Source organism: Apiospora aurea (genome assembly GCF_038362705.1).
Source record: "Apiospora aurea strain CBS 24483 chromosome Unknown utg000003l_segment0_segment0, whole genome shotgun sequence".
NCBI classification, from domain to species: domain Eukaryota; kingdom Fungi; phylum Ascomycota; class Sordariomycetes; order Amphisphaeriales; family Apiosporaceae; genus Apiospora; species Apiospora aurea.
The window spans coordinates 720,881-747,965 of NW_027117390.1; the positions used below are offsets into that span (position 1 = coordinate 720,881).

Here is a 27,085-nt window from a genome sequence, read left to right on the forward strand (position 1 = left end):
TTGAAGCGGCAATGGGACCTCGCAGATCACCTCGCTATTTGCTTCTCGTTTGCGAATCGGAATCGGAATCACATTACCATCAAGCAGAATTTTGAGTTGCACAGTTCCATGATGAACGACGATAAACAACACAGTATGATGTCTTTTTCATCTCGAGGCCAGCATGGTGATCATTAGCCCAACGAGACTCGGCTGCTCGGTCAATGTCTCATTTCGGTCTGTGAACGACGCAGACTCGAAAACCTATTGAACACCAAGGTGGGGTTTGCCAGCTGCAATGTGATAGCTTGGATCGATGGGTTGTCTTTCTCTCTCAGCGCGCTAGACTTAATTCGGCCAAAGTGGAGGGGGGGACGCTTTATGGATAAGACAACGCGGTCCTTATCGTTCGTCATAGGCGCATCGGAGATACGTCGGCTTGCAACTGCGAAAAAAAAGTACTCGAGTGCAGTGCTATCAAGAAGGCGCGCGCTTTAGCCAAAACCAAAACCAAAACCAAGCTCTAATTTCGCGTCATGAACGAGAGTGGCTCCATTCCATCTACATAATCCCCCATTTCCATTTCCCACCACAACCACCCTCCCCTCCCGCAACGCGATATCGTATCGAGCGCCGAGATGTCACGGTATCGACCATCGTCAGGTCAACCGCCGCCGCCGCCGCCTCCTAGCCAGGGCTACGGAGGCGCTGGTGGTTACGGTTACCATCAACCTCCCCTTCCCCCTCCGCCCAGTGGAGGCGACCGTTATGCCCCTTCGCACAATTCGGATCCCCGCATCTTTCGTGGGGGATTTTCTGATTTGCGACGCGACACCCGCAGCCGAGACCCCCGGGATGACTACCGTCGCGATCAACGCGATGATTACCGCCCTCCGCAAGGCGATTTCGACTTCCGCGTAGACCGTCCTTCTGGCGTCCAGGAATCATTTGAATCCTACCGACCTTCGTACGACTCTGGCCGCGATGGAGGACGCGCAGACCGCAACGATCGCCGATATCCATCTGACAATTACAGATCTCAGCGCAATGGCATTAGCAATGGAGGCAGACCGCCTGCTCCTCGAGGCACCCGGTACGACCGAGGCGGCCGTGGTGGCAATTATCGAGGTCGCGGTGGTTCCCAGAAATGGGCCCCTAAGAAGGCAGCTGAACGGGAGCTATTGGTAGAGAGACATGACCAGGATGTGGAGGAAATGCTTGGAGATGCTAACGGAAGGGCCACTTACCGAGATGTTGACGAGTTGTCTGACAGTGACGAGGCTGCCATGGAGATTTCAGACGATTCTGATGCGGAACCTCAGGAACCCGTCGCCAAACGCGCGCGTGTCTCGGCCCCAACCAGCGCTGCCGAGGAAGCAGCACCCCGATGGTCCAACCCAGATCCCTACACTGCACTCCCACCCCCGGATGAGACAACCCGCAAAAAGAAAGACGTTGTTCAACTCATCCGCAAAGCGCGTGTCGAGGCTGATTCCAAGAAGTCAACTGCCCCCTCTGAGGCTGCGGACTTCATATCCTGCGACTTCTCTGACGGCGAGGACGACAAAGCCAACACTGGCAGCAATCTCCCTGCCCAGGCGCGTCGCGCTGACAACCACCCAGAGTCATCGTCCTCATCTGGCCCCACCAATGTAGCACCCGCAGTTGCTGAACCTCAGAGCGTGGCTTCCTCATCTAACCTGGCTATCTCGTCGCTTCCGCCGCACCTGCGTGGCCATCCAGCAATTGCCCAAATCCCCCGCACTTGCGCAACGACCCATTGGCAGTTGCCGCTGCCGTTGGCTACGACAATCAAACCCAACCCAAGCACGACGCAATTGCTGCTGCCTCCCACGTGGGACAGAATCTTCCTAGACGCAACGCACAAGCCACGCCTGTCGATCTCACACCTTCAACTGCCCTTGGCAGTCGCAAGCGAACATTTGATGACCGCATCAAGCGTCCACATGCGCCCTTGAAAAAGGTGACCAAGATGAAGACGGATGGTAACATCATCAGCGATTATTACGCAAAGCCAGAACTAGACGCTTGTCCGTGGGCCGAGGTAGATCATTCTCAGACTGCCTCCATGTCAGTCAGGTATGAAGCTCCATGTACTCATTATACCACTTGCAAGTCACATTCTAACTGTTCGCAGATTGCATAAGGAATTGGTCGACTTCCATGAATATGTCAAGCCACGCGATTTCGAACAGCGAGTTCGCGAGGAAGTCGTGAACCGACTGAACCACCTTGTCAAGTTTAAGTGGAATGACGCATGCATCCGCGCCTTTGGTTCCTTCATGTCAGGCCTGTATCTTCCCACAGCCGATATGGATCTTGTCATTTGTTCGCAGAGCTTCCTTAAGACGGGAGTCGCCAAGTACAATTCTAAGAACAAATTGTGGCAGATGTCGCGTTTCTTGGAGGGACGCAGGGTCGCCTACCAGAACGAGATCGAGGTTGTCGCAGGTGCCAAGGTCCCACTCTTGAAGTACTGTGACAGCTGGACTGGCCTGAAGATTGATGTCTCGCTTGAAAAGTACGATGGTATCAGAGCCATCAAGACATTCACAGACTGGAAAGAGCAGTACCCGGCAATGCCCATCTTGGTTGCTGTGATCAAGCAGTTCCTCTGCATGAGAGGTCTGAACGAGCCCGTCAACGGTGGCATCGGCGGATTCTCTGTCATCTGCATGGTCGTTCACCTTCTTAACCAGATGCCACAGGTGCAAAGCGGTTCCATGATCCCAGAACATCACCTTGGTGAATGCTTCATGGAGTTCCTCGATTACTACGGTAACAGATTCAACTACGAGGTCACTGCCATCTGCATGAACCCACCTCGGGAGGTTGCCAAGGTACGGCTGTCCCATTTAGTTACTCGTCCGCGGTTTCAATGCTAACAAGTCTTGCAGAATGAGGTCTCGGATCTTGTGTATCGAAACATGGACCGACTGTCCATTATTGACCCTAACAACCCAGCGAACGATATTTCTGGTGGTTCCTCCAATTTTGCCGTGATTCGGCGACACTTCAAGGCCGCGTATGAGACGCTCCAAGAGCGAATGGCTGAGCTGCCACGGTCGAACGGTGACCCCAAGGCCCGAGTCCATGGGTACAGCACCATTCTGGCCCCAATCTTTGCCGGAAACTACGAGTCTTTCGAGAGACAGCGTGGTTTTCTGCAGCGCCTTGATGAGGATCTGAGTGCTCCGCCTCCGCCGCCGAGTCGACGTCCGGCCATTGGTCCCCACGGCATCGACTACAACAGTGTTGAATAGTAAAGACCACTCGTCGCAGTCGCATGCGAATCTCTCTGGAGTTGTTCCCCTCTTTGGACTCGAGGCACGAATGGGTACCGGCGTTACGGAACCGATTTCATTTGATACGATAGATGGAGGGCGGACAAGACGACCTTTACGACCCACGGCGTTCCCTGGTTTGCGGCTGTTCTTTGCTTTGCAGATACCCCCAGCATTTCCCGGCCCTGGCCATGACCAATGGCTTACGTCATGCGAGCTAAACGTTTCTGTTCAGGTTCCGGCATCACATGTAGTATAGGGCGGACGATCTGAGCTGTGCTTTTCCCCACACAGCCTGCCGACGGCATACATCCCCTGCGTTGAGTTACCGCAAGATGGTCCGCCAAGTCGCAAGAGCGATTAATGAAGACGATTATTGAGATCCCGTTTCTGGCAAAGGGTGCCCCAGTGGGGATTCCACGATGTGAAATTTTGTTCTGCTAATATGCCACACCACAGTACTCATACCTATTTGGTCCACAGGGACCTGACGTTGCGGAGTGAAGAGACTAATGTGCAATAGGAAAACGAAGCTTGCATGCTACTGCATCTTGAGCACGTTCGGCCCTGGCTTCCAAACCTCGCAACTATGCTGTTGAATGTTTGATGGCCTCCATTTTCTCACTGCAGTCTGGGATTCGTTCCTGGATGTGGAGAGGAGACTGCACGCACGCGGGTGGCGTGAGCCATGTGATGCGTTCCCTCATTCCGGGACCTTGCTGTGCTTCAGCTAGCACACGGTTTTGGGTGTTACGTACCATGCGTACTTGGTAAGTTACTCCAAGTGTGGTGACTTGACTGTTCTACACGCGAACATAGTGGCTGCTGCAACCATAGATCCTTCTGCTCAGGGGCACGTGTTGGACAACATGTTGCGCTGTCACACGACGGATTAGGCCTTATCACTCACTAATCATTAAACAAAATCCAAGCGTTTGAGAATCTATTACTAGTATCCCCTTCCTAATCATTCACAGTGGTGGAAATAAGCATTCTCGCCATGCATCCCCAGCGTTTAGCAGCCATCTTGGGCTGGGACACTTTCTAGTGTACCCCTTGCAGTAAGTCCATGCTGGCGGTGCCCCGCATCCCCCACAAAGCAAAGCTCAACTTCCCGTTCCCTGCACCCACCTTGCCACATGGCATCCTGCCCACCTTCTCCCGTTCTGATGGCCCTTACATAAACCCTTGCAAATACATTTATACCTACCTACTTGAGAGGTGTATCCAATAATGCTTGAGGAGTTTGATCTTGTCTGCGCATATTTCTCCAGCATTCGGTGCTTTTCCGGCCATACTTCTTCGTGTCGTGCTTCCCTTTCTTGACCAGCTGCAGCCGTGGCAGGCAGCCTTCATGCAACGAAAATACAATACTCCAATCTCGTGCAACCATCCAGGATAGTATACTTCAGCTGTTGGCCGATGGGAAGACAGACAACAATGGTAACTGCTCCACCTCCCCTGACCAAGGTTGCGACAATTGGGCTGCTACGGCTGCTGCCAGTCTCGCGTATGCTTGGAAGCACAGTAATACGACCTCTTCAGCATCGGATGAACCTCCGACGCTCGCTCCCGTCATTCTAGCTTACGAAGTGTTTCGGCTGCTGCAGAAAGCGCATGCCTGCGCCAATGTCTAAGATGTAAGGTCTGACACACTGTCACCATGGACTGCAGGCGACCCTGCCGACCGCAGCCCAGCTTCATGCAGGTAGGGCCTTTCCCCTAGGACCATAGCACGTTCCGACTGCTTTCACCGGCCGAAGCCAGCGCATGAATTCCACGGTACACGAAAAACGACCAGCCCGGTCGGTGTGGTGGCAATGCCCTCTCATTGCACCAGGCCAACTTGGCAGTCGCATGAGTAGGGGAACGCCATGCTTGCAGCTCGTTCATCCCTCAAGCCACTGGCGGCGCAGACAGTTGGGCTGCGGACGGAATCATCAAAACGTCCCCATTGGCCACTTCGGCCAGCCACTTTATGCGCCCGCCCTGGGGTCGCTACCAATGTGTGCGCGGGTTACATGACATGAAGGTGGTGGTTCAATCGAGTCTACAGGTATATGCATACATGTGTGTAATCACATTCCTACCATATTGGCAATGGCCTGCATCCGACTGAGCCATCATCAAGGTAGGCAGTTGGCCTAGTTTTAGGCCTCTATCGCAGCACTCGCGCTCCACGGCCGCCGCTCTCTGTTTTCTTCTGTCCCGACCACTTCGGATTCAACCTCGTTCGCAGCAGGCTCTGTTCGTCAAATCTGCTGGATTGGGTAAATCAATTTTCCCTTGGGCTTGGCCCGGAAACCTGACAGGGATGGAGGATCAGGACTTTCTCTTGACTGGACTATAATTAATCAATGGAGATCGGCAAACGACAGTGACCCCAAACCAGGGCTGAGCTGCATTGGGAGGATTTTGCCTGCACTCTGCGGCCTCCCCTGGCGACGGCGACTGGCCCAGCCAGAGGCCCGGAAGGAGCTCCTTGCTTCTCCCAGTCCAAGATGGGCACGAACGCATTGGTCCATCTGACACTGGCCATATCCTTGCCCTGGCAAAATCGCCATCCGCCATCCTTGCCTGATTTCAAGGGCCGCGCCTGGAGACCGCCTCCCTGCTGTCCGTACCCACCTCCCTCACGTTGTGCCACCGTTTCGGGATCATCATGTTGATTTCCCCCGTTGATGGATGCATACCTAGGTATGTAGTATATACCGGTCGCCGCCCACTCACTTATTGAGTAGCCGACGGCTTTACCACTCCCGCAAGCATTTGTATGTGACAGGACCAGACTTGCCGTTGACGATTTAGACACAACCCAACTTTGCAATCCAGCAGAATTCAACTCGTGCGATGAGAGAGATAGCTCTCTCTCTCTTTCGTTCTGACAATATGAGCAAGAAAACCTCGACTGCCAATGTGTACTTCATCTGCTCGTTCGCCGCCATTGGTATGGAAGCCCATGCGATACCCGCCCAGCCTACTATGATGCTCTCGGGCGGTTGCTAACATGAAAACTAGGCGGTGGACTGTTTGGCTTCGATATTAGTTCCATGAGCGGCGTCCTGGGCACCAAGGCTTACACGCGCTACTTCAACAACCCGGTGTCCTATGCTCAAGGCGGGATCACCGCATCTATGCCCGCTGGTTCTCTTGTTGGTGCGTATCGTATTGTCATGACCAATGGTGCATTACTTCATGAACGTAGGAGCTGACCAGTATGTATCGCTAAAGGATCCCTATGCAGCTCGTTCTTGGCCGACAGGTTCTCTCGAAAGATAGCTCTGCAGATTTCCTGCGTGCTGTGGATAATTGGCTCCATGTAAGCCAACCCCCTAAACGTGCATTCCGGGCCAAGCCTGTTTCATCAGACAATGAATGAAGTACTAACTCATTTATGTTACTTCACAGTATTCAATGCGCATCCCAGAACGTCGGCATGCTATGCGCCGGGCGCGTCATCGCCGGCCTCTGTGTGGGCATCGCGTCGTCGATCGTGCCCGTGTACCAGGCCGAGATCGCGCCCAAGGAGATCCGGGGCCGCGTCGTGTCGCTGCAGCAGTGGGCCATCACCTGGGGCATCCTGATCCAGTACTTCATACAGTATGGCGCGGCGCAGGTGGGCGGCGGGCCCGACGACCCGGACCAGCCCGAGGCCGCGTTCCGGATCCCATGGGGCGTCCAGATGGTGCCCGCGTTTATTCTGCTGGTCGGCCTCTTCTTCTTCCCCTACAGCCCCCGCTGGCTCGCCGCCCACGACCGCTGGGAGGAGGCCATCCGCGTCCTGGCCCGGCTGCACGGCGACGGCGACCCGAACCACCCCAAGGTCCTGGCCGAGTACCAGGAGATCGAGGAGGCGCTGCGGTTCGAGCGCGAGGAGGCCACGTCGAGCTTTCGGGCGCTGGTCAAGCCGCGGATCTTCAAGCGGGTACTGCTCGGGATGAGCGTGCAGATGTGGTCGCAGCTCTGTGGTATGTTTGTTCACCCGCACCCACGTGCGTTCCATCCGTCTCGATGAAGCCTAACTTGCATTGCAGGAATGAACATCATGATGTACTACATCGTATACATTATGAAAGGTGCGCAGATTGCTTCGCCGTTGGCGACCGCTTCGATCCAATACGTCATCAATGTTGCCATGACTCTGCCGGCCATCTTGTATCTGGACAAGATTGGTCGTAGGCCCGCGCTCATCGTCGGTGCGTTTCTGATGATGGTTTTCCTGTTTATTGAAGGTAAGCAATACGCATCCCGATTGTCGTTCGGTGCATCAATCCCTATTTGTAAATGATGGGGAGAGACTGGCTGCTGACCTATCTCGCCTTGAAAAAGGGGCTCTGCAAGCCGTCCACGGCCAGCCGAACACGGACGAGACCCGGACCGACGACAACAAGGACATCACGTGGCTGATCAAAGACAACAAGCCCGTCTCGTCGGCCATCGTGGCCATGTCGTACCTCTTCGTCGCGACGTTCGCGACGACGTGGGGCCCGACCTCGTGGACGTACCCGGCCGAAATCTTCCCGTCGAAAGTGCGGGCCAAGGCCGTGTCGCTCTCGACGGCGGCCAACTGGTTCTGGAACATGATCCTCGCGTTCGCGGTCCCGCCCCTGCTATGGAACATCAACTGGAAGATGTACATGATCTTCGCGGCCTTCAACGGCGCCGCGTTCGTCCACATGAGCCTGCTGGCGCCCGAGACCAAGGGGTTCACGCTCGAGGAGATGGATGAGATCTTTGATAGCGGGCGCCCGGCTTGGAAGCCGTATAAGAAGGTCTCGAGGCTCGATCAGTTGACTAGGGATATCGAGGCGGGGCATGTTAAGATCACGGCCCCGGGTGGCGGGGACGGTGCGGCTGGCCATGCCGGTCATTGTGGTGAGGGGAAAGGGGCTGGGTCGATGGCAGCAGCGGAGGAAAATGAGATTCAAGCCGGGGTGAAGTCTTGATTCAGAAACTCGGGCGATCAAAACACGATTCGGCTTCTGGAAAAGCTATGTTGTGGACATTTTTGGACACTCACTTGCGAGATGGAAAGGACGGCGTAAACCAAGGTGATACCATTTGTTACGATGTTTGGACTTCTGCTATTATATCTCTATTGCGACTCTCTTGTCTACTACGTATTTGACCACTCCTAATTGAATGACTAGGTAGCCATATATCCCACCCGGCACCTAAATGATGTTACGTGCACGAACCGCCCCTCGTCTTCGTTCACATGTCTCCTCCCACTCTCAGGCAACCCTCATCCTATTTCTATCCATCTACCCCTAGGTATCTCGACTCGCGAAGGTCTCCGTGTCGGCGGCGCGGTGGAGATATCTATCCGTTTAGACGGTTCCTCAAACCAACGTGATAAGCTGCACCACGACCTGAAAACTGCCTTCATCGTCGCACCCCCTCAGCACGACGGGCATGCCGGCACGCGCCGCCAGATACACTTGGAAACAATACCAGAACATATATGGATTTTCAGAGGATTCCGTAAATTCTCGGAATATATCTGAGAATCCTCCCTAAACAAAAGCTCTGGAGCACATACTTACAGAGACAGCCAATTGATGTTCAGCTACCTTCCATGGGTAAGGTGGGGGACTGGCAGGCGTTAGAGCAGCCTAAAATCCGAAAATCACTTGGCGGCTTAGTGGTAGATCTTCCCCACAAGCAGGCATCTACTGGAGCTTTCTTTGCTTGTGGCAATTGCCACGACCTTCATACAATTTTGGAAGATCGAGACCTGAGAAACCTCCTCCTGCGTGAGACATTCAACAAATAATAAAATGCCCCATTCGCAATTTCGCCGAGCCGAACAGGCGCCGTCCGACGAGGAAGGGGAGGACCTGGAGCCGCTGGAAGACAAGACCGAGGCCCTGACGCTGCGGTCCAAAAAAGACGAACCGGGCGCAAAAGAAGCAGCAGCTTCGCGCGGCCAAGAAGCAGGCCAAACCCGCCCCGCGCGGCCTGCTGCTCGATCTCCCGTACGAGCTTCTGCTGGAGATCTTGTACCTGCTGCGGCCCAGCGACCTCTTCAACCTGCGCCGCGCGGGCAAGGGCTACGACGCCTTCATTACGTCAGAGGAAGCCCGGATCGCGCAGCACATCGTGTCTTGGCGCTACAGCTGCCTGGCCCAGTGTTTCCGGCTGCCGGTGCTCATCCGCGACATACAGCAGCAGCAGCGTCGAATCAATGGCGACCATAATGAAGACGGACAAAATGAAGAGGCCGACGACATCGACATCGTCCCCATCCTGCAAAGCCCCGAGCGCCAGGACAGGCTGGGCATCCACAAGCGGCCCTACAGCCACGTCCCCCCGCCCGACCCGGCCGAAGTCTGCACGTGCCTGACGTGCGTGCTGCGCTGGTCGGCCCTCTGCCTCATCGTCGACTTCGCGCACTGGCAGGACGACCTGGACCGGGGCGAGCCCCTCCCCACCTGGTCGCGCCGCGAGCCCGTCCCGGAGTGGAACCGGCAGCTGCTCGCGCGCAACGCCGACGTGGTCCGGAAGGCTCTGTCGCTCCATCGCGACGGTGCCCCCCGGGGAGCGGTAGCTGGATCGGAATCAGTAGGCGGCCTCTGGCACGCCCGCCTCCTTGAGGCGCACCTCGACTCCACGACGCGCGCCAACCGCCGCCACGCCGCCAACAAGGGCAACAAGCGGCGGCGGTTCCAGATGAGCGCGGCCGACGCCGCGGTGGGGACCGACGCCTTTCTCGCGCGGAGCGGCCCGCCGACGTTTGATTTTCCCTTCCACCGCGACAACTACTACATGCTCGAGGCCTACCTGCCGAACCGGGCCTGGATCGAGAACAAGGCGAAGTGGGTGTACGTGCCCGCGTCGCAGCACGACTACGACATCCAGCAGGTCATGCGCTGGGCCGTCGACATGCGGGGGACGAGAGGGAGAGCCGTCGTGGAGGAAGCTTCTGATCAGGGGCAGGTGGCAGCAACTACGTGAAGTAGATTGGCTGTGCTTAGCTGAGTTAGGGCAGGATGCGTCGAGATATCTTACGGGAGGCTTTCCGTTTCGGTCTTGGAAGACAAATCATGGTTTCGACTGAAGCAATTCAGTGCGACTACAATGATATCAACATTCAAATCAACGAGAACTACCAGCTTGGACCCAAACTTGGATGAGAGCATTGTGAAGAATAGACCAACCAACTGTCGACCTGTCAATCCCTTATGATGTCAGAAAATACCGAGACTATATTTTCACATGTCTGTCTCGAACCATAGCCTCAGTCCCGATCAACAAAGTGGTAAATCACCCTCGCCTCACGACATACCCGTGGCTTCGACTTTGAGGGACTCGGGTATCGTCGAGAGGATCTGTGCTGCTTGATAATAGAAGTCCAATTGAAGCTGCGCAGTACGTTCGTGTCACGTACTGGGACCAAGGCTCCCCGGCGGACGTTGTTGAACCAGCTGGACCGCCTCGTTCGCGGTGGTACAAGCCGTCGATACGTGGCCAAGAGACCAAGTCCTATCGCTCTCCCAGCTCAGAATTGTATTAGTTGCACGAATGAAAGCGGGCTATGCGATAGAGGTCGGGGTAAACATCTGTTTGAATGATTCAAATAAGCCATTTGGTGGTTTGTCAGCATCAGGCAGTCGACCACCCGGAAACGTTCGGTCATTATTGTTCATAGGCCGGTGGAAGCAGTAATGCTCTGCAACTCTCTCCGAAGGCTTCATAACACAAGAGCTGACCATAGGGGGTTGTCTTTGATCGAAATTGACATTATCGAGACGACACAATTCCTGGCGTGTGCAAGTACATGTGCTGGCGATTACTCCATGATGGAGAGCGACATACTCAAGGTACCTAGGCAGTAGTCATATGGGTTAGGCTCATTAGATCTTCGAATGTAAGAATCTAGCTTTGCGCGTAGATAGCCCAGCATGAATCACTTCGCCAATTCACTTGGCACGTCGGTCATATCGATCGAATAGGACTGTGAGATGGATATACTGTGCAGGCACCTGCACAGTACAGCAACATATTATTCACTGCCACACATTTGAAATGATGAACCCTACACACTGACACTGGTTCCAACATCTTCGAGCCTCACTGACGTGTAGTGACGTGGTGATGCGACCGCACCGGACCCAAGTCTGACATCTATGCGTCGTCCTTGTTCTTGTTCTTCTTCTTCTTGCCGCCGCCGCTGGAGCTGGACACGGTCGGTGTGGATTGCAGGCGGATGTGCAGAACAGTCCACTCCTCGTCCTTGTACTTCTCGATGTCCTCTTCCTTGGTCATGTACGCTGGAGGGTTGTTTGCAGCCCACTCGAAGCCTTCTAGGTAGGGCTTCTCAAGCTCATCATCACTCTGTGCGGAAGTAGTTAGTTAGACAGTCCTTCAGAAGCAACGTCCCTCGCATCAAAAGATGCAATGCGATTGCATCTGACTGGATATGCTTACCCTCTTCTTGTTCGCCTTGTGGATCGCATCTAGGGCGTCCTTGATCGTGACGCCCTTCATGCTCCGTGCGGTGATCTTCATGCCCAGAGAGGTGACAAGGTCAATCCTCTTGACCGGCGGCTCGGTGAGATGCTTCGACAGGATCTCCTTCTCTTCCACCGTGGAGGAAGAGGCGTTGATCTTCCTGTAGTTCCCTCGGTGTCAGTCCCGTGCGGGGTAATTGGACAGGGCGGGTGGGCGAGACATAGGGGCAATAAAGGAGAGCAGCAGTGGGCAGAAAGCCAAAACCGCAACTTACCATCCTGTCCGCTGGGTTTCAATCGCAACCTCAATGGGAGTACGGTTCGTCTCTATTTTAACAGCCGGTCAATTCAAGTTCCCAAAGGCATGCAGTCATGGGAAGGCACTTACTCAGCTCTTCAATGTTCATAACACCCTCAGCATAGGAGCTCGCTCTACGCTTCTCCTTGGCCGGGGAGGTGATCTTGTTCTCCAGGCCTTGGACGGCAGAGTCGACCTTGGTGAGCGGTTCCGTCATGGTGGCTGGGTGTTGTCTGAATAGGACCGTGGGAAGAGGAAGTGATTTCTTCTACGCGGGGTAGAAGAGTAATGGCAGGAGATATATCTGGGGTGATACAGAGGAGTTTGTGTTTGTCGCAAAGAGCTAGGCAGTTACCCTGAGCTATTTACGGGTTGGGGGAGCTTGTCTGATTGACTGAGAATGGTTTGCGATGCAGTAACAACGAGACACTATGGTGATGGTGATGATGAAAGGTGTTGAATCACAGGGTGATGATGGGGATTAAGAGGGGAAGATCGAGGAACAAACGGGGAAAGGACGGGGTTATCATTATTGCGATGAGGGGAAAAAGGAACGGAGGGCCAGGGAGTTGAATGGTACCTTTGACACATATGGGATGACAAAGGGAAGCTACGAAATCCCGCGATGCAGAGATGCAGTACCTCGCGTGCTCATGGCTCGCAAGTACCGAACACTCATGAGGCGTATAGGGAGGGTACCTGAGGCCGGATGTAAGTGGTGGGCACCGCGGGCTCGGGGGACACAGCATCGAAGGGGATCAACGGCGACAGGAGGGCAGCTGACCATCAATCAGCTTTAGCGTTTGGAGCTTCGATTGGCCGCCGTGGGCTCATCAGCACAGTTTCGTCAGGCGGGGTAGAACGAGAGGACGAGGGAAGCAGCGAGCACACAGGCGAGGTAGAATGCTAACAGAGGGAACGACGCAGGAATGGGCAATGGCGGTGGTGCGATCGCGTGACATTTGCTAAGCTCAGGTACATGCGCGGCCACTCAGCTGTTGGACATCGTTTGACCTCGTTCGACAACATCCTCACATCATACTTGCCCCATCCGGTTTGGTCTAGCTGCTGCTGCAGCCGCGCAATGGGCCAACGCCCAGCCAGCGTCATGCCGGCCGGGTAGCGAGGGCGACTTCCCCAGATTCCCTATTTTCTGGGGTATCCCCACCTACAGTGCGCGGCTAAAGAGGGGTCCCACCCACTAACTGGTCCTTCCCCCAGTAAGTGGCCAGTCACCAGTGCCAGCTACGAAGCTAACAGCTCTGCTGCAGCAGGAGCTTCCAATTCCACCGTCCGTCCGGGGCTGCTTCTTTTGAGGTTCTTAAAGGCTGCAATTGATTGTACCTTATTTTGGATCTGAGATACGGTAATTGACAGAACAGAGCTGATGCTGAGTGATCCAAATGATTGATTTATTGAAGGATGCCCTTGAACATGCTCGGGATTGCTCATTGCCTACTTGCAGGTGGATCGATGTCGGGCAATCTCGGATGTCAACTGACTATTGGCCTCTCCCTCCAGATGTCATGGGAATTGGATTGGCATTCCCTCTCGTCCATCAAAGCCCTCCGTCAGGTTCAACGGCAGCCCGACAGGATGTTTCTAAAAAGACATGCATCTCCAGTCTTGCAGCATGAATCTGCCTGATCTGATTTATGGATGACTTTACCTGGCACTGAAGGTCATTACTCCCTAAAGCAACCACGGCCGGAAGCCAAGGCGGCAAGGCCAATTGCAGACACTACGACAAGCTCCACCCAAGCTTCATTACCGTTTGAAGATGGTGGCCCGCAAAACACCTCTGATGCTATCAGTCCGTCATAATTTGCTCCCATATCCTTGTCGTACACCGATGCTCGCAGTGATTTTTACCAGGTGATTAGGGGCTCTATATTAGGGGCTCTATCAAGTTGTTTTCATGACCTTAGATAGGTCCAGGGTTGCCAATGTCGGAGCTGACGAGTGCTTTTTCGTCGCGGTATCAACCCAGCGATGTTCGTCGGCAAATGATGGAGCTGTCTGTTGAACGGTCAAACCAACCCCGCAGCCCCGCCGACAAGCAGTCACGCGGGCTTGCCCAGCGTCCGACTGGGGCCTGTTGCAATGCGAGATTACCAGAATCACCATGCAAGTAACAGCCCATCAACGCAACGCACCACCAGCGAGGCAGTCTCGGCATGCTTGTAACGTACCACAAGAACTGCATCTTCAATAGGTTTGCTATTCACGTGAGACGGAAACCTCGTCCGTAACTCTGACACTATTTTGGTACTCGTTCCCGAGTATTTCCTCCTGACTGGGCTTCTTGCTGACAATTCGCGTGATGGAGAGTGTTCGGAGACCGAGCCTCATATCCCGCTTCAACAAGTCATTGGGTGTCAGATACTCCGCCCCGTCAACCGAACTACCTTCAATGGTTTGAAGCTGGACCGATGAACCTCGCCAGGAAAGGTCTCTCCCTGCGCCGTGCTTTTGATACGAAGACGACAAGCTGACCGATTCGCAGATGGTTCGGTATAGGGGCCGGATGACGGGGATGACGATACAGACCATGGTCACGGCTATTTCGGCGCCGTCTCGACTGTTGCACCGCAGCTATTACTCTCCCATGTTCGCCTATCACCCAACGTAACAGGAGCAACTCACAAGTGAAGTCTGGGCCATCGAGGCCGCCAAGTTCCACCGTCCTGACTATTCCCGCGATCCCAGCGCTTTCTGTGTCAGGGAAGTGTCAATTGGAACGAGGCTTGACATCAATTTACAATACTCCGAGGCTCATACTCCCAGCTATCGTGATTTTCTCACGCTTTGGCATGTTCAATTACCAAATGAACAACCAGAGGAAGATGGCCAGAAAGAAGTCGACCACCACACACCAAGCTATATAATGTTCAGCCGCATGTTACATATAGTGATCCCTACACGAAAAACGGCATACTCACATCCAAGCGTTGTTGCAACTGGGGTCAAAGGAGTATCGCAAATACCCTCCACCCTTTCCCGATTCCAGATCTTGTTGACTGGTCGGCACTGTGTCCACAGCACCACCGACACTGATGTCGAGATGATGGAGAGGGAGATTATCGACGTCCATATGGCTATCTTGTGCCACGAAACCACCACAATGCGCAAGAGGAAAAGCGCAAGAGAGATCTTGGCCAACGCCATGCTTATCACTGCCGCAGCTTGGCACATGATCTCCCAAAATACCGCCGAAGCTGCGTCGTCGACACTCAGAGTGTGTATATGCTGGCCGAATCCATAGAGTGCTGAAATGTGGGTGAATACCGTGTACAGGATGAAGAATACCTTCATATGGAAGTTAGTGACCGATTAGCAACCCGCTGTCATCGTTTCTTGGGAGCTACTTACTCCTGCCGTGGCATACGCATAGTCATCAGCACCGATGGATCGAACAATAGCGACACGGGTATACATTCGGAGAAGAACCATCAGCAGTGAGACGCCCGAAAGAGTCCACATCAGGACCAGTGTCTCGCCTCCGCGCCCATCTATCATCTTGCCGCAGGCTGGATGGACCGCAGCGCGTATGGTTTCAATTGGGATATTCCTTGTGGTTCCTCGCCGAGCTGAGAAGACCTTTTGCACTGCACCTGGAAAGCGAACAGCTAAAAGGGATACCCTGACCCTCTGATCGGAGTGCGTCAACCTTGCACGTTTCATTACTCATTCTCGCTGCTTTTCCACAAGCAAGCAGACCCGAAGCTCGTTGGGGCTTATGGCCTAAGAGAGGTACGGGCGAATCAAGCCGATTGAAAGTCGTGGCTATATGGGGATTGATCAGCGACAAACCTGGTCGATTTTGGCGGCTTTGGAAATGTATGTTTGCTGTACTGCGGCCATCGAGTGTCGCCAAGTCTCACTAAGATGCCGCTGGCATGGATTCAAGACCAGTCTCACTTGAAAGCAAACATCGTGAACAAGACACGCTCACTTCCCGATGCGCCGCAGGCTACCCAACTATGAACGACGTTCTTTACAGTCAAACTCGGATCTCCCAAGCAAGCGTAACATACATTCAGCTTCCTGATTTATGTGCGCATGCTCGATTGATTCAGCCCATACGATGAACAGCGGTGTGCTTGCTTGCTAGGACTTTGCCCGTAGCTTGCGACGAAACTTACCACGGTCGTTACCGAAGCCCTGGCTTGCAGGTTGGCACATCGCATAACTTGGAACCAACCAACAACATTGAGTGCTACCTCGATCCCGGTACCAACGTCGTGGCCGCATGTAACCCAAATATCCCGCTGCGACGGCGCTGCCAATTGTATGGTGGAAATCACCAAACTTGCCATATGCACGAGATAACCTGCACTCTTGTAAATCTTGCCCGTTCGCCGCGGTGCCATTCAGCCGATGACACCGACCGAGACTCCTAGGATTTATCCTATACTTGATTTCTTCGGGGAGAAAAGGCGACTAGTGGTTGCAGCAAACATCTCGCATGGCCTTGAGATAACCATGGATACGCTGCATACGAGGTTTGCTGAGTCTCAATTGTTCACTACGAACCAACTCGTCATGGGCTCTGCTGCCACACTTCTCGGTGTTCTCCGGAGGACAGCACTCAGTCTTGGCTCTGATCTTATACGCGTATTGCTAGCATTGGTTGCGCTTATATTCCTTGTTTTCTTTCTTCATCAGCGAGATCCATTGAAGCAGTACCCAGGTCCGGTCCTTGCGAGTAAGTCCGGGCTCACACACCCATATTGGTTCGCGAACTGACAGCTAGTTACGACAAGGGTTTACTAACTTGTGGCGCCTGTATATCACCTGGCGAGGTCGGTCTCATGTTGTGATCCACGAGCTTCACAAGAAGTATGGTCCTATGGTTCTGTTGGGGCCGAACATATTGGATCTGGACGTGCCCAAACTGATTAAGGTATTGTACAGCACGAAGGCTCAATGGAAAAAGGTACGTGTGACGATCCACATATCGGTACATGATGGTTGACCTGATGAATTGGACATATTCGGCAGACCGAGTTCTACCACGGCTCGAGCTCAATAGTGGATGGGGAGATTGTGTACAATATCTTCAGCCAGACAGATCCCGAAATACACGCACGTTGGAGGAAGCCTATTTCCAAACACTACTCTACGAATGGCGTCCTACCTCTTGAGCGTCACATTGACAACGTACTCTCCAAGTTCTCCATGGCACTGGAATCACGTTACATCAAGACCGGCAAGGGCGCTGGGTGCAGTCTGGACCAATGGCTTCGTTTTTGTGAGTTACCCACCTCCCAGCACTTGGAATTGGTCCAGGCCTAACCCTGTTAGTCGCATGGGATGTCGTCGGGACAGTCACTTTCAGCCAGCCCATCGGGTTTCTCGAGAAAGGATGCGACTTCAATGGAGTTCTTGACGCGGCAAAGAAGTCAACCGACTACTTTGCCGCCGTGGGTCAGATTCCCGTCTTAGACTACTGGCTGGACAAGAACCCAGTACATCGGATCGGGCCACCATCTTTCGGTGCAGCTGTCAATATTGCCCTGCAGCACCTCGTTGATCGTTCCCAGGGAACAGATGGCAATTATCACGATCCATACCAGCCAGACTAACTAGACAAATTCATCGAGGTGAAGAAATCGGATCCGGAAATAGTCGACGACTCGATGATCATCTCGTACTTGATGATCAACCTTCTCGCAGGAGCCGACACTACGGCCATCACGCTTTGCTCCGCGTTCTACTACGGCCCCCGAGACCTGGCTGTTTGGTCGCGACTACAGAAGGAGCTCGACGGGATCGTGAAAGATAAAGCGACGCCCGTGAGCTGGCGCGACGCCCGATCAAGCCCGTACCTCGAAGCTGTCATGCGCGAAGCGATACGCATGCTGCCCGGCGTGGCGATGAACTTCGAGCGATACGTTCCCGAAGGTGGGCTTGTGGTCCCACCTGCGACAAACGCCAAAGCCAGCAGGGGTCAGGATCAAAATCAAGGATTCGTACCCGCCGGCACTATCGTAGGGCTGAACCCGTACGTGGTAGCGCGCAACCCATCCGTGTACGGCGACGAGACCAACACGTTTCGCCCCGAACGCTGGCTCAAGGGCGAGGAAGAGCCGGAGGCGGCATACCAGATGCGGCTGGCGGCGATGAACGCCGCGGACCTGTCGTTCGGGGCGGGTGCGCGCGTCTGCATCGGCAAGAACCTCGCGCTGCTCCAGGCGTACAAGGCGGTCGCGACGCTGGCCGCCCGCTACGACATCGAGCTGGCGGACCCGGCGTCGCGGTGGCGTGTCACTAACAGCTGGTTCCCGAGGCAGGAAGGCGGACTGGACGTCAGACTCAAGATGAGAGCAGTCGGCCACTGATTTGCGGAAACGGGCAACAAAAGCGGGTTGATGTCAAGCCGATCTGCATCGCTAGATCCAGTCTTTATGTCCCATGCAACGTGGGGTTTTGCATAATCACTTCCTTCCCTGTTTCTTGCTCGTCCTTGTCCAATTCACCACTGTTCATGCCTGAGTGCTCTCCTTGCTCCTGATTCGTCGTTCAATTCTTGTTTCAACCCGTCGCCCAAGTATTTGCCCATGTCGTCTGTGATAGAAAGGTGCGACGGTACCAGTACCTAATACTGAGACGGTCAAAAGGAATAAAACGGGGGAGGTAGTCAGCACGGCTGGCCCCATCAGAGAAAATGACCAAGATGAAGATGAGCCGACAAGCGATAAATATCACGATTGGCTGGAAATGGCGTTAACTACCAAATCGAAACGTCTACGAGGCGAGAAATGAAGGCCGCAGTCAGCCACGGCTTGAAACGGCCGCCAAGCAATTGCAGTTACGATGGGCGGGCCCAAAACATCGGACTTGGCTAATGACCGAGCCCCGAAGATCGTACAACCCATGATCGGCCGAAGACGGGTTTTACTCCAGAGGCAGTTCGTTCGAAATTGCCGAGTTGCCCGAGTTGTTGCAGCGCCGCGCATCCCCAATTTCCAGGGCGGCTAAGGTGCTAACGATCCCAAGCGCCCCCAATCCAGCCATCATCTCGTCAACTGTTAGTGGTGACGTCGAAGACTTGCTGGACTGCGGCTGAAACCTGACTCGTACCACACATTCCATAGCACCGGCAACGATGGATCTGATGGATCTCGGGCGGCATAGAGGGCCGTTACGGCGTTTGCAGTATTATTCGGTCATTTGACATTTGATATGGGATATAGAGAGAAGTATATAGCCTGTTCATGTACTCTACAGATGGACCTATCCACACCTCCGTTTCCCAAGTTTCGTGAAGTTCATTAATGCGATACCATATCAAGCAACCAACACCATTTCCTACTAATAAAGAGGTGCAACACAAACATCTCTCTATTCTCTGGCCAGACCCTGATTCCAAAGAAGCCGTCGCGCCCACCACCCCGCCCACATCCATCCATCCATCAATCCCTACCCATACCCACCCCAGCCCTCCTCGCCATGCCCCTAGACATCCTCATCGTCGGCGCCGGCGTCTGCGGCCCCGCCCTAGCGACCCTCCTCCTCCGCGCCGCGGCTGGGCACCGCATCACCGTCGTCGAGCGCTGCGACGCCCTGCGCACGGGCGGGCAGCAGATCGACCTGCGTGCGCAGGGGATCCCCGTGATGCGCAAGCTGGGCCTGCTGGACGCCGTGCGCGAGGTCTGCGTGCACGAGCGGGGCGTCGCGTTCGTGGACAAGCGCGGCAGCGCAAAGTTCCAGGTCGACGTCAACGACTCGGGCAAGGGCGGCCAGGGGCTCACGAGCGAGTACGAGATCATGCGGGGCGACCTGGTGCGGGTGCTGTACGAGGCCAGCCTGCGGGCGTCGGAGGCGGCGGCGAAGAAGCGAGGGGGCGGAGGGGGCGGAGGGGGCGTCACGTACGAGTTCGGGGTGTCGGTGGAGTCCATCGCCCAAAACGAAAACGGCGACGGCGGCGTCGACGTGAAACTCAGCAACGGCCGACAGCAGCACTTCGACCTGGTAGTCGGCGCCGACGGCCAGGGCTCCCGCACCCGCCGCCAAGCCTGGGGCGACGCCGCGGGCCGCGCCGCGTTCCATACCCTGCACAGCTACGGCGCCTACTTCACGATCCCGCGCGACGACGCGCACGACAGCGACGTCGCCGTCGTGCACCACCTGTCGGGCCGGCGCATGATCGTGTTCCGGTCCAACAACCGGCCCGACACGCAGTGCTACCTCTTCTGCAACGACGGCGCGCAGGCCGCGACGCTGCGCGACGCGACGGGGGCCACCGGGAAGAAGAGCGTGGCCGAGCGAAAGCAAATCTGGCGCGAGTTCTTCGAGGACAGCGACGCGTGGTGCCGCGAGCGCGTGTTCGCGGGGCTGGAAGGCACCGAGGACTTTTACGCGCACGAGGCCGGGCAGGTCAAGATGGGCTCGTGGTCCAAGGGCCGCGTGGTCCTGCTGGGCGACGCGGGCTACTGCCCCAGCCCCATCTCCGGGTGCGGCACGACGGCGTCGCTGGTCGGCGCGTACGTGCTGGCGGGCGAGCTGGCGCGGCACCAGGACGACGTGGGGGCCGCGCTGGCGGGCTACGACCGGGTGCTGCGGCCGTTCATCGACGAGGTCCAGGCCCTGATGCCCGGCGCGCCGACCATTGGGGCGCCGCAGACGGACTGGGGCATCTGGTTCCTGCACTCGTTGGGCAAGTTCGTCACGACGCTCAAGATTGATAAGCTGGCTCTTAGCTTGATGCCCGAGGGCAAGGGCGGCATACCACTGCCCGAATATCCCGAACTCAAGCTGGCAGAATGAGAAAAGCACCGAATAGAGGACATGTAATGTGTGTATGAGACTGTATTTGTTTTGGTTTGGCTACCTAACGAGATAATACCCTGCAATTTTCCCTTGTTACCGTCAATTTAGTATATGTATGTATATTAGAGCACGATTGCTTGAATCACGCCCAATCTTCGCTCACTTAAGGAGATGCCCATCCGCGCTCGCCCCCTCGGGCTTCTTCCAGTGCACCTTGACGGCGCCCCAGCTGTGGTCGACGTAGGCGTTCTGCACCTTCTGGCACGTGTTGAGCCCCCACTCGGTGACGCCGACCATGAGGCAGCTCTCGAACATGAAGGCGCAGCTTCCCTTGCCGAAGTGCACCGGCTTCAGCTCCGCGCCGCGCGTGCCCTCGTAGCTCGCGGCGTCGGGCCCGTGGCCGCTCATGACGTTGTGCAGGCTGGCGCCGCCGGGCATGAAGCCGCCCTGGCCGCCCTTCTTGGCGTCGTACACGCCGTCGATCAGGCCCATGAACTCGGACATGGTGTTGCGGTGGTACCACGGAGGGCGGAACGTGTCCTCGGCCACCATCCAGCGCGGCGGGAAGATGACGAAGTCGGCGACGGCCGTGCCCGCGTGGTCCGACTGCGCCGTCAGCACCGTGAAGATGGACGGGTCCGGGTGGTCGAACGAGACGGACCCGACCGTGTTGAACCGGCCCAGGTCGTACTTGTAGGGATAGTAGTTGCCGTGCCACGCCACCACGTCGAAGGGGGTGTGGGCCTGCTGCGTCTTGAAGAGGGTGTTGTTAAACTTGGCTGTGATGGTGTACGTGTTTGGGCCCTCGGCCGCCGTGGCGCCGCAGTCTTCGCTGAAGCAGGCGATGGGCGCTTGGAAGTCGCGGGCGTTGGCTAGGCCGTTGGAGCCGATAGGGCCCAGTTCGGGGAGGGTGAAGTGGCCCTGGTAGAGCTCGAGGGCGTATCCGCGGACCGGGCCACTCGGAAGATGGACTTGGTATTTGATCCCGCGAGGGATAACACAGATCTCCATGGGCCGCACAAGGAGCCAGCCGAGCTCTGTGCGGATTTCCAGCACTCCGTCTTGTGTCACGATCAACAGATCACCGTCGGCCGAGTAGAATGCGCTTCGTTCATCCATGGACTTCCCAGCAGCGTAGATGTACATGCCAATTCCCTGCTTCAGCGTCGGATCCCCCGCCCCCGCGACGAGCCTCAGACCGGTCACGAAGTCTGTCTGCTCGTCGTGGTCGAAAGGGTCCCACCGCAGTTGATTGGGGATGTACTGGAGCTTGGAGGTGCTGTAGGGCTTATCTGAAGTGGACGGCCCCGTCATGTCCTCCTGATACGGCGGGTGCGCACAGGATGGGAGGATGCGGTAGAGCCATGATTGCTTGTTCTCGTGCCGAGGGGCTGTGAAGGCGGTGCCGGACAGCTTCTCGGCATACAAGCCGTGGGGCGGCTTCTGGGGGGAGTTTTGGCCGATGGGCAGAGCACCTTCTACCGACTCCGTCCTGGGAAGCGGCAATGAGCAGCCTGATCGCACAGGGGATTAAATAAAGGAACACTTACTCATGGTACGAGTCGAACCCGTTCTGATATCGGTACTTCTCCTTGAAATCGAATGTAGTCACAGGCATTGTTTCCAGGGAGCAGGCGTTGGATAGCTGGAAATGAGACGAGATGGTAGTGATGGAAACTCGGCCTGCGAGAAGTCAAGATTGAGAAGAGAGTATTGTTGCATTGATCGATTCAGCAGCCTTCGGAGTCGGTCGTTGCTCCATGTGATGGATGGGAGGAATGATATGGTCGCTGTGGGTAGGCCAATCGCGGGCCGAAGATAGCCAGAAATAGCCGACCACCAGAGTGCGGAACTCGAAACGTGGGGTAACCTGGGGGTGCATTTGAGGAACGAACCCCTCCATGCCGACCACATTAATAACCGGAGACTCGACACGGTCAATCGTTTGGGTCCCGAGTTTCGGTTGTGATGGTATACTTGTTACGGAGTAAACGCCAGCAGCTTGCTGCCAGGTCCAGCCGACCATCATTGCATTAGAGCAACTTTTTCCACCAGCAGATTCGCAATGGCGTCATGACGACTGTCTGAGGCGAGTTTCCAAGCCCTCCAGCCGTCTTTGTCATTCACTCTGGCCCCTTCATCCAACAACAGTCTTACGGTAGGCAGATAGCCCTCTCGCGCGGCCGCAACGAGAGCCGTGTCTCCGTCATGGTTCCGGACATTAAGGCTGGCCCCGCTGCGATCCATGGCCCGCAGATCGCCCTTGATAAGGAAGACGGCCTCTTCCATGGCGGCAAAGACGAGGTGGACCCATAGGTACGTTCGGGGGGCTCACGGCAGTTATATCTCCGTGTAGGATCGATATCTCTTCCGGGGTGAGCCGGAGCCTTTTGCCTAGTTTTTCCATACGTTGCTGAATTGAAATGTTGATCTCCCGAGCAATCTTGTCCACCTCTTCCCGGCTTTCCCCGCGGAGATGAATAGTGGGTTGGGAGTCTTTGAGATCCTGGAACTCTCGCCCGATGGCAAGGTATGGACGGCTGGTGACGAGGAACTTCAATGTAGTGGCCCCGTTCCTTTTACTGTAGCGCTCCGTCAAGGCTGCAGCGCAAGGCCGCGGTGCACGCGGGGAGGAACCACGCGGGACAGGTCGGTACCGACGACCAGGCGCGCGTGCGCATCGGCCACGAGTTTGCGTTCGCTAACGGCTTCTCTGGTTCTGGGTTCGCGGGTGTGGCGGACCAGTACGTCCAATTCGGCCGACGCGGTGGACGCCCGCGGAGTGTCCAGAGCGCATATCGGGACAAGTTACGGTGGACGTGGCATCTTCGATGACTGACTACCACGGTAGGGAATATAAGACCCTTGCGAATGCGAACTCTGAGCCATACGTGTTCGGGTGTTACGTTTGGCCAAGACCAATACGTGGAATGGTGGGATAAGCTCTTACAAACAAACGGTCGCTGTCTCCTTTCTCCAAATGAAATTGAATGTCTAGTTGAATGAAAGCACATGCAACTTGGCCTTGGTAGAACCTGCGAAATACGTTTCCCTGTGTAAGCATTCTTTCCGCACCTAACACGACACGAGAGATCAAATCTGGAACAGGTCTGAAGAAAAACACCAGTTAAAATGTTGCGTTAAGGCTGATTCCAACGATTGCTGGATGGCGGGTTCTCAGAAAGCTCAACAGTCTACCCCATACAGAATTAGCTGCCCCTGTCAGTCAGAACTTACAGGAAGCTACCCGCCCAAAGCGGGGTCTTCTTCACGCCATCATCCCCGTAGAAGAGAGGACCGGCGGAAGAGACACAGCTTGCGACAACATTGACAGTCATGGTGCAACCCATCATGCATTGAAGCCAAAGACATTGGAGTATAGGCTGATATGGCCAATACGGCTGTTGTTTTATCATTATTGTCTATATCTAATTTCCATGAAAGCTGTTTTGATTCGCGGCAAGGGGAAACGCTACCAATGTTGAGTCCAGTGATGGAAGCTGACGGGCCATTGAACCCCCGCAAAAAGCGCATAAGCAACAGAAGTCGGTCGCCCCCCTGTCTAGAGCCAGGACCCCGATTGCCTTCCAGGGTTCTGGCTGAGATGTCAGTCGGCAAGGACGTGGCTACGCCAGCGAAAAAAAAAGCAACGAGAAGCGAAGTCGAATACATGGCGCCTACGGGATGTAGCGGAACAGAACCGAAAAACGAACAACAGGAGTGATATCTCAAAAGCCGCGAGATCTGGAAAGGCGCCGCACGTACCTAACCCGACTTTGTTTAAGCCAGGTCCTGGGAAAGAGGAGACGGCAATCTAGGGTGCCATTGGATCAAAATCATTCGTACAAGATCAATCGGGAGTACCAATCATAAGCCAAACATAGTATTAACAACGAACAGAACCAACAACCAGGGCATCATAGAGTAGTTCTTCCAGGACCTCAGCCTCCCCCAAAAGCAACTGCTGAAACCAAACCTCGGGACCCTCATGTACAGCGTCAATCACATTATCCAAGGCATTTTAGAATCCTCTACTTGGACGTCTCCGACTCCGCCGCCACAGCAGGGGCAGCAGCCGGTGTCTCCTTTGGTACTTCCGTCTCGACAGCACTCTCCTGTGACGCATCCGACGACTTCTGATGATGCTTCTTGCCCCAGGCATTCACCGAGGGCATACTGGGCATCTGCGTGGGAATAAACGACTTGAAGCTGGGCCCGGACGGCATCTGCGGCATCCCAGGCATTTGGGGCATGTCCGGCATCTGCCGCGGCACGTACGACGCCAGGCCCGTGCCGGCCGACTGCGCGACGCCGAAGAGGTAGCGCATGTACGTCCTCTTCTGCTCCTCGTCATCGCCGCCCTCCGCCTGCAGCGTCGCGGGCGCCGCGTCATCGTCGTCCGGCAGCGGTACCATAGACGCCGCCGCCGCGATGTCGAGGGGCGACGGCAGATCGCCCCGGTCCGCCCCATCGTCACCCTCAGCCTGCGTTTTCGACTCATCGCCCTCTTCGGCCTTTTCTGCCTTGGCGATCTCTTCCGTCTTGGGGATCTGCGTGCCGTCCGCGTCCGTCTCGACGGGCTGCTCAATCGGCTCCGGCGGCGGCGGGGCCGCGAACTTGGGGTCGTCCTCGATCGGGGAGTCGTCGTTGAACCAGCGCACGACGTAGTTGCTGGCCTCCTCGGTCATGGACTGGTACTTTTCGTTCTTGTCCGGGTGGAACATGCTCATGTGGGCCTGGACCTCGTCCTCGACCTTCCGGATGACCTGGCGTGAGAAGAGCGGGTGGGCCAGGTGGTCCCTGTCCGGGACCGCGCAGAAGGTGCGCTCGGGCACGAAGTAGCCGCCCGACCAGACGCCGTTCTCGCCGAGCGAGCAGTAGAAGTTGTGGATGCCGACGCCCTTGAGCTCGCCCATGCGCTCGAGCCGCCGGTTGAGCTCCTGCTGCTTCATGAGCGAGCCGACAAAGGTGAAGTGCTCCGACAGGTACTCGAACGACTTCCCGACGTTGCCGCGGTTGATGTACGCCAGCCCCTGGCTGAGCGCATCCACGCTGCTCTGGTACCCCTCCTTGACGCCCTCCTTCATCGACTCCTTGTTGAGGTTGCGCATGTTGCGCACGCCCTCCATGATCTTCTCGCGGTGGATGTAGGCCGTCACCCCGCCTGCCGCGATCGCGCCTACGGTACCGGTGCGCAGTGCGATCAGTTGCCAGCCTTTCCACGCCGGTCGCGACGAGCGCGCCGCCGGTATAACAGCTGCGGAGCGTTTCATGGCCATCTTGCCAAGGCCTGCCGGGGCTGCCGACAGCGCGGTCATGACGTTGAACACACTGCTAACCTTTTGGTAGTTGGAGAAGGCGCCATACACGAACATGGATCTCGCCAGCCCGTTGAATGGTGTGTCGAAAGTCAGCATCCCCTGGATCGGAGGGTATATATGGTCGTCATGTTCCTCATGGGCAAGGCGATCGTTCAATACCGAGAACAGTGAGTCTGTTGCCACGAAGCCTCTGAGGCCGGTTAGTAAATGGCTTGCGCCTTTCCGTGCCTTGGAACATATCTTACCCCATTGAATGCGCGACCAAAATGACGCCCACACTGCGATCGTTCGGCGGCCACGGCTTCTCACTGTGCGCCTTCCGCACCTCCATCACTCTCTCCTTCAGCCTGATGATATTATCAGAATCGCACCTTTCAATCGGCATATTTCGCGGCCAATATTACTCACCAGTCGAGAAACAGCTCGGTCGACTGCTTCAGCTCCCCTTTCGTCTCATACTTGGGGAACACGACCGATTCCACATTGTGGTCGGGCAATTTGGTTGACACTTCCTTCTTCAGATCCAACGGGAAGTTCTGGAAGGTATCATCGTCTCCCTGATTTACTTATCGCGTCAGCCACCCGCCCCATCCTTGATATATACCACAGCACATCACTGCACGAGAACACGAGTAGCGTACCTTGAAGCCGTGAATGAAACACAGCAGCAACGTTCGCGACATGCTGGGCGAGCCTTGCGAGAGGCAGGTAGTTGCAATACACAATCTGGTAGCGAATGTTTAGGTAATAGTGACACCGTTTGATAGATATGTTAGTCGCGAATCTGTAGGTACTCGGATACAAGGTAGGTAAGTGTGTAATATGGTGGAATCGTCGCAGACCAGATCCAGATCCCCTTGGACTCTTGGGGGGCTTAAGTCTATCGAGTACTCGGGCAGGTGTGTCAGCGCCACTAGCCACAAGACGGGGATAATCCAAAACAAGGAAGTTGCG

The 27,085-nt window shown here is 55.6% G+C and overlaps 12 protein-coding genes across 12 annotated transcripts; 6 read left to right on the top strand and 6 right to left on the bottom strand.

Moving 5' to 3' along the window:
- Window positions 1–617: 617 nt before the first annotated feature.
- On the top strand, window positions 618–3,263 carry PG986_004058 (uncharacterized protein; the record flags this gene model as incomplete). Its single annotated transcript, XM_066840280.1, has 4 exons — window positions 618–1,710; window positions 1,767–2,079; window positions 2,138–2,840; window positions 2,898–3,263. The coding sequence occupies 4 exons, from the start codon at window positions 618–620 to the stop codon at window positions 3,261–3,263; spliced, it is 2,475 nt and encodes an 824-aa protein (XP_066702907.1).
- A 2,910-nt stretch (window positions 3,264–6,173) lies between these two features.
- On the top strand, window positions 6,174–8,230 carry PG986_004059 (MFS glucose transporter mfs1; the record flags this gene model as incomplete). Its single annotated transcript, XM_066840281.1, has 6 exons — window positions 6,174–6,231; window positions 6,303–6,440; window positions 6,501–6,603; window positions 6,693–7,252; window positions 7,319–7,516; window positions 7,614–8,230. The coding sequence occupies 6 exons, from the start codon at window positions 6,174–6,176 to the stop codon at window positions 8,228–8,230; spliced, it is 1,674 nt and encodes a 557-aa protein (XP_066702908.1).
- An 834-nt stretch (window positions 8,231–9,064) lies between these two features.
- Window positions 9,065–10,241, top strand: PG986_004060 (uncharacterized protein; the record flags this gene model as incomplete). The annotated part of the gene is made up of 2 exons (XM_066840282.1): window positions 9,065–9,355; window positions 9,417–10,241. 2 exons carry the CDS (start codon window positions 9,065–9,067, stop codon window positions 10,239–10,241), a joined length of 1,116 nt encoding a protein of 371 aa, XP_066702909.1.
- Window positions 10,242–11,411: 1,170 nt separating this feature from the next.
- Window positions 11,412–12,252, bottom strand: PG986_004061 (uncharacterized protein; the record flags this gene model as incomplete). The annotated part of the gene is made up of 4 exons (XM_066840283.1): window positions 11,412–11,621; window positions 11,715–11,898; window positions 12,013–12,064; window positions 12,126–12,252. 4 exons carry the CDS (start codon window positions 12,250–12,252, stop codon window positions 11,412–11,414), a joined length of 573 nt encoding a protein of 190 aa, XP_066702910.1.
- Window positions 12,253–14,255: 2,003 nt separating this feature from the next.
- PG986_004062 (uncharacterized protein) lies at window positions 14,256–14,850 on the bottom strand (the record flags this gene model as incomplete). Its single annotated transcript, XM_066840284.1, has 3 exons — window positions 14,256–14,616; window positions 14,682–14,750; window positions 14,798–14,850. 3 exons carry the CDS (start codon window positions 14,848–14,850, stop codon window positions 14,256–14,258), a joined length of 483 nt encoding a protein of 160 aa, XP_066702911.1.
- A 6-nt stretch (window positions 14,851–14,856) lies between these two features.
- Window positions 14,857–15,554, bottom strand: PG986_004063 (uncharacterized protein; the record flags this gene model as incomplete). Its single annotated transcript, XM_066840285.1, has 3 exons — window positions 14,857–14,915; window positions 14,978–15,344; window positions 15,408–15,554. 3 exons carry the CDS (start codon window positions 15,552–15,554, stop codon window positions 14,857–14,859), a joined length of 573 nt encoding a protein of 190 aa, XP_066702912.1.
- Window positions 15,555–16,580: 1,026 nt separating this feature from the next.
- PG986_004064 (cytochrome P450) lies at window positions 16,581–18,379 on the top strand (the record flags this gene model as incomplete). The annotated part of the gene is made up of 5 exons (XM_066840286.1): window positions 16,581–16,743; window positions 16,802–16,974; window positions 17,040–17,289; window positions 17,343–17,573; window positions 17,628–18,379. 5 exons carry the CDS (start codon window positions 16,581–16,583, stop codon window positions 18,377–18,379), a joined length of 1,569 nt encoding a protein of 522 aa, XP_066702913.1.
- Window positions 18,380–19,490: 1,111 nt separating this feature from the next.
- Window positions 19,491–20,807, top strand: PG986_004065 (FAD/NAD(P)-binding domain-containing protein; the record flags this gene model as incomplete). The annotated part of the gene is made up of 1 exon (XM_066840287.1): window positions 19,491–20,807. The coding sequence occupies one exon, from the start codon at window positions 19,491–19,493 to the stop codon at window positions 20,805–20,807; it is 1,317 nt and encodes a 438-aa protein (XP_066702914.1).
- A 162-nt stretch (window positions 20,808–20,969) lies between these two features.
- Window positions 20,970–22,428, bottom strand: PG986_004066 (homogentisate 1-2-dioxygenase; the record flags this gene model as incomplete). The annotated part of the gene is made up of 2 exons (XM_066840288.1): window positions 20,970–22,302; window positions 22,361–22,428. 2 exons carry the CDS (start codon window positions 22,426–22,428, stop codon window positions 20,970–20,972), a joined length of 1,401 nt encoding a protein of 466 aa, XP_066702915.1.
- A 407-nt stretch (window positions 22,429–22,835) lies between these two features.
- PG986_004067 (uncharacterized protein) lies at window positions 22,836–23,099 on the bottom strand (the record flags this gene model as incomplete). The annotated part of the gene is made up of 1 exon (XM_066840289.1): window positions 22,836–23,099. One exon carries the CDS (start codon window positions 23,097–23,099, stop codon window positions 22,836–22,838), a length of 264 nt encoding a protein of 87 aa, XP_066702916.1.
- A 187-nt stretch (window positions 23,100–23,286) lies between these two features.
- PG986_004068 (uncharacterized protein) lies at window positions 23,287–23,645 on the top strand (the record flags this gene model as incomplete). Its single annotated transcript, XM_066840290.1, has 2 exons — window positions 23,287–23,340; window positions 23,418–23,645. 2 exons carry the CDS (start codon window positions 23,287–23,289, stop codon window positions 23,643–23,645), a joined length of 282 nt encoding a protein of 93 aa, XP_066702917.1.
- Window positions 23,646–24,841: 1,196 nt separating this feature from the next.
- Window positions 24,842–26,814, bottom strand: PG986_004069 (uncharacterized protein; the record flags this gene model as incomplete). Its single annotated transcript, XM_066840291.1, has 4 exons — window positions 24,842–26,321; window positions 26,377–26,478; window positions 26,540–26,688; window positions 26,773–26,814. The coding sequence occupies 4 exons, from the start codon at window positions 26,812–26,814 to the stop codon at window positions 24,842–24,844; spliced, it is 1,773 nt and encodes a 590-aa protein (XP_066702918.1).
- Between the last annotated feature and the right edge of the window lie 271 nt (window positions 26,815–27,085).